General features: G+C 37.1%; 1 protein-coding gene across 2 annotated transcripts in view; it reads left to right on the top strand.

Annotated features, from left to right (window-relative positions):
• The first annotated feature begins 3052 nt into the window (after nucleotides 1-3052).
• The window catches only part of LOC128248166 (uncharacterized), a 10237-nt gene continuing 9109 nt past the window's right edge, over nucleotides 3053-4180 (top strand). The window contains exon 1 of one of the 2 annotated variants that reach the window (XM_052969032.1): nucleotides 3053-3202. In XM_052969032.1, coding sequence (XP_052824992.1) covers nucleotides 3170-3202 — 33 coding nt within the window. In that variant the 5' untranslated portion in view covers nucleotides 3053-3169. The remainder of the gene's footprint in view (nucleotides 3203-4180) is intronic. The other variant, XM_052969035.1, reaches the window with a different exon arrangement.

Below are 4180 nucleotides of genomic sequence, written 5' to 3'. Positions count from 1 at the left end.
ATCCATTCACATTCCATTCACATTCCATTCACATTCCATTCCCATTCCATTCCCATTCCATTCCCATTCCATTCACATTCAATTCTCATTCCATTCACATTCAATTCCCATTCCATTCACATTCCATTCCCATTCAATTCCCATTGCATTCACATTGCATTCACATTCCATTCCCATTCCATTCCCATTCCATTCCCATTCCATTCACATTCCATTCCCATTCAATTCCGATTCAATTCCCATTCCATTCCCATTCCATTCCCATTCCATTCCCATTCCATTCCCATTCCATTCACATTGCATCCACATTCCATCCAGCAACACACACAGTGGGACATTGCCAAAATAGCGATAAAGTATGGACATTTGGCAGGATGGATACTAAGATCCTTCAGGATAAGCGACTTAGACCTCAAGTTGTCCCTGTGGAACTCATTTGTTTTCGGCTCCTTGACTATTGCTCTCAGCTGTGGTCACCATATAGTGTCATAGTAACACCGGAGCTCGAAGTGATCGAACGCTGCTATATTTAACCGTTTGAACCACAGATGAAATACATGCAGAAACTCACAAAACTACGGCTCTACTTCCTGTACTTGATGCCATTATGTTGTACCAAGGCATTGTCCCCTCCATCTAATGCTAGGTACAGATTCTGCAACAACTTGGGCTTTGAAGGACCATCACTTTTAAAAATTTGTAAAACAACATACGTATGAACAAATAATATGAATTTATGTTTATTGTAATTTCTTGTATATATAACTTAACCTAATTAAGTCTCGCTCAAAGAGTGAGCCCGGCCATCTCTAATTTAGTTCCACTGCGTGATAGGATCTGTCAAGCCATTTTTTAGACAAATGTTGCTGTGTGATGGCCCATTCCAGTACGTGGTTGTTATTGATGTGTCCAGTTAAGAGTGGCTTATCTGATATCCCTTGAAGAATCTTGTCCACGTTTTGTTTGAGGGTCATTACATCTTTCCCTCTGATTCGTTTTCGCATGATGTACAATACAGTATGGCCCGTTGAGGGGAAGCAATTGTATTGCACTTAATTTATGCATCATGAGCCTGAAATGTGCAGCGGGCATATGTCACGTGGCATCAGCATTGTACAAATTCTTAATCTGCTGTTAAGTTCGTTTGGGCAATTCCAGTGTTATATCCCCCACATTGTGCAAGCGTTGTAACGCTCATGTTGTGACGCTGGAAAGAATAAAGATTCAGAAATCCTGATCAATCATGCCATTTATATTTTGTGAACACTCTCTGGAGTGACTTAGTTCTCGTACTGCTTTGTTTGGTGTGGGGTAGCCACATAGTGCAGCAGTATTCTTGGTGTGTCCGTACAAAGGAGATGGTATCTTGCTCTCTGAACCGCAATATCCAGAGAGCAAGATGTAGTGATAATTTTCTGGAGCTCAGAGTCATCTGCAAATATTCTTAATTTGCTGGGTTTCATGAATCCCAAACAATCCCCTGTTGACTCTTGCTGGGCTACAATGGAATCCACCGATCACAACATGTCATTTGTTCACCAGAAAATGATCCAGCGTAGTAGTTTCAATGGATTCCAATTCTAACATTTGACAATTCTGAAACCAGGATATTGTGGTCAACTCTGACGAACGCTTTACTGTAACCAAGATATATGACATCAGAGATCGAATGTGATCCAAAGCCTTGAGGACATCATGGATGTGACGTCAGTGCTGCCTTTTCCGGAAGCCAGTTATCCTCGATCTCACCACACTTTCAAACACTTTGATGAAATTAGAGATGAGTGAGATTGGGAAATAGTTATCTGTGAGAGACGTGTTTCTCATTTTGAAAATCGGGATGATAGTTTGCGATAGGAACTGTTTCGGTATATAGCCTGAGCGTAAAGAATTTCTCCAGAGGTTGGTTAGAGGGGTAGCAAGTCGATGTCTTCAGGATACTAATAACGAATCTATCAGGTCCTACAGCAGAATAGTACATGACATCATTTATGATGTCTGAGGCGGTGAAAGATCGGTCCAAGACAATATGTCGAGGAATGAGTTCCTTCAGAACTCTTGCGTCAAAATCCTAGAGATCGCTAAAGACAGAGTAGTAATCCTTGTGAAGAACATCCATCGTTTCTTCAGCGTCATGTGGGAGAATGCTAATTAATAGACCAACTGATGAGAGAACGTTACTATGCTTTGTTGGCACATGAATAAAACACTTTCGAGAACAGCTTCACTTTTTAATTACCCAGTTTTCCACAGCAGCTCTTTGATTGTGGATGTAGGTGTTCAAGTTGACCTGCATCTGCTGTTTTTCCAACTCAATACTTTTATTGTTGTTGAATGTGCATGCTGTTGTTGGCGGTTTTATTTTAATTGGAGAATTTGTTAATAAAGTCTTTTGATTCACCTGAAGAATTTTTTTTTCTCTTGGAAGCTTATTACTATTAGTGCTTGAGATTGAGATTTTCATAGGAATCATTGAGAAAAATGCCTTTTCCTCCTTTATTGTAGTCAGTGCGATCTACACGGTTGATGAATGTTTTTTGTTTTTGCCTTGGTGTTTATGTGAGTGTAGTTTTGGTGGTTTTTCCTGAGGATAAAAAAAGGGATTCAGTTTGTCATTTCAGCACCCCAAGATGTACGGTATCTCGCTCCCCATGTTTGGAATCATGCATATGTGACTATTGAATGGGAGGGGTTGAAATTATGTTTCCGTGGATGGGAAGCCTGAGAACTTTAGTGAAGCACTCATTCATAAAACCATGTTTTATCTGATAGAATTACAACCATTATTCGTGTAAAATAATTCCCTACAATCTTAAGTAGATAATACATTGGATTATATGTTCCCTTATAGATTATACGTTCTCTTTGCTAAATGGGGTTTTGTTTCCATTACCAAATGATTTAATATACTTTTTCTTGATTTTCGAACATTTCCTCTGTTATTTGTCGAGTTATGTGTCTGTCATGAATTAATGTAGAACGCTAATAATAAAACTAACAATGAACGTGTCATTGCAAACCTAAAACCCATTTGTATTATAGCTATAAATCAGAAATTCATGCAGAGAATGTATGTTTACGGTATCCATATACCACATACGGCGGCTGTATGTTAAAGTAACCCAGACTCTGAAAAAGTTTGCAACACTAGTTAATTTCATTTTGTCATATGTTTTTTTTAGCTCTCATTCAGAATTCCGAGGTAAGTTACATGTCTAGTAGAAAATTTATAATTCAAGTTTTTTTTTTTCCTTTTGTTTATGAAATGTGACACAAAGAACTACAAGGATCAATCTCTTGACATATAGCACTAAAACTAATGACAATTCGTTTTGAAATTTTTCTTTACTCTTATATCAAAAATATCAAAATCTATTCTGCGTGAAATTCTACTCTAAGACATAGGAGGAATGCGACTTTGAAATAGATATTACTGTTCTTTAATTTACATGAGCGATTAACACAAATGTCTATGATCAAATTATGTTCTATTCGTGGCTGTCACGTCATATTCTTTCCCTCTTACCAAATGGGATATAGGGAAGTTTTGGTTGATATTTCTTGCAGGTCCAGTAAAATATGTAGGCTCCCTATTTAGCATTTTATGTAATCGTTTTTGTTGGTTGCTATCTTAATGTTTGGTAGTTGCCGTTGTATCATCAATAATCCTAACACTGAAAATTTATTTCTTTAAAAATTGGTTTTGTTAGAATTGTGCGCAATTTATGCATTTCTTTTGTAACATCTCCTGCCAGAGTTTGAACCAGGGATTTGCGTTTATCAATTTATTTGTTTACTTATTAATTCATTTATCTGTAATGAAATGAAACTGGTGGCTATTAGAAACTGCTGCATGAGACAAAAGAGCTGTGCATGCAATCTGTCGAAATATATGCGAATGGGAACGCTCTGTCAGGTTGATGCTGGTTCGAATAACCCTGTCACTAATATATTTTGCTTTTATACACTATAACTGGTATTTTCAAAGACATTGTACCTACGTATTAACGCAAAGAAGCTGTTAAATCAAATTAAGTTTATTTGATGAAATTTCAGAATTTTTGTCGCGCAACTACATCCTAGTAGTTGGCACATAGATTATTTTGCTACGTATTTAATACGTTTTATCTGCATTTAACTTTATGCATAAGGATGTATGTATATATATATATATATATAT

The sequence above is a fragment of the Octopus bimaculoides genome, chromosome 6 (genome assembly GCF_001194135.2).
Source record: "Octopus bimaculoides isolate UCB-OBI-ISO-001 chromosome 6, ASM119413v2, whole genome shotgun sequence".
Lineage (NCBI taxonomy): Eukaryota > Metazoa > Mollusca > Cephalopoda > Octopoda > Octopodidae > Octopus > Octopus bimaculoides.
Note: the sequence above shows the minus strand (reverse complement) of the source record. Positions and strands in the feature narration are given on the sequence as shown.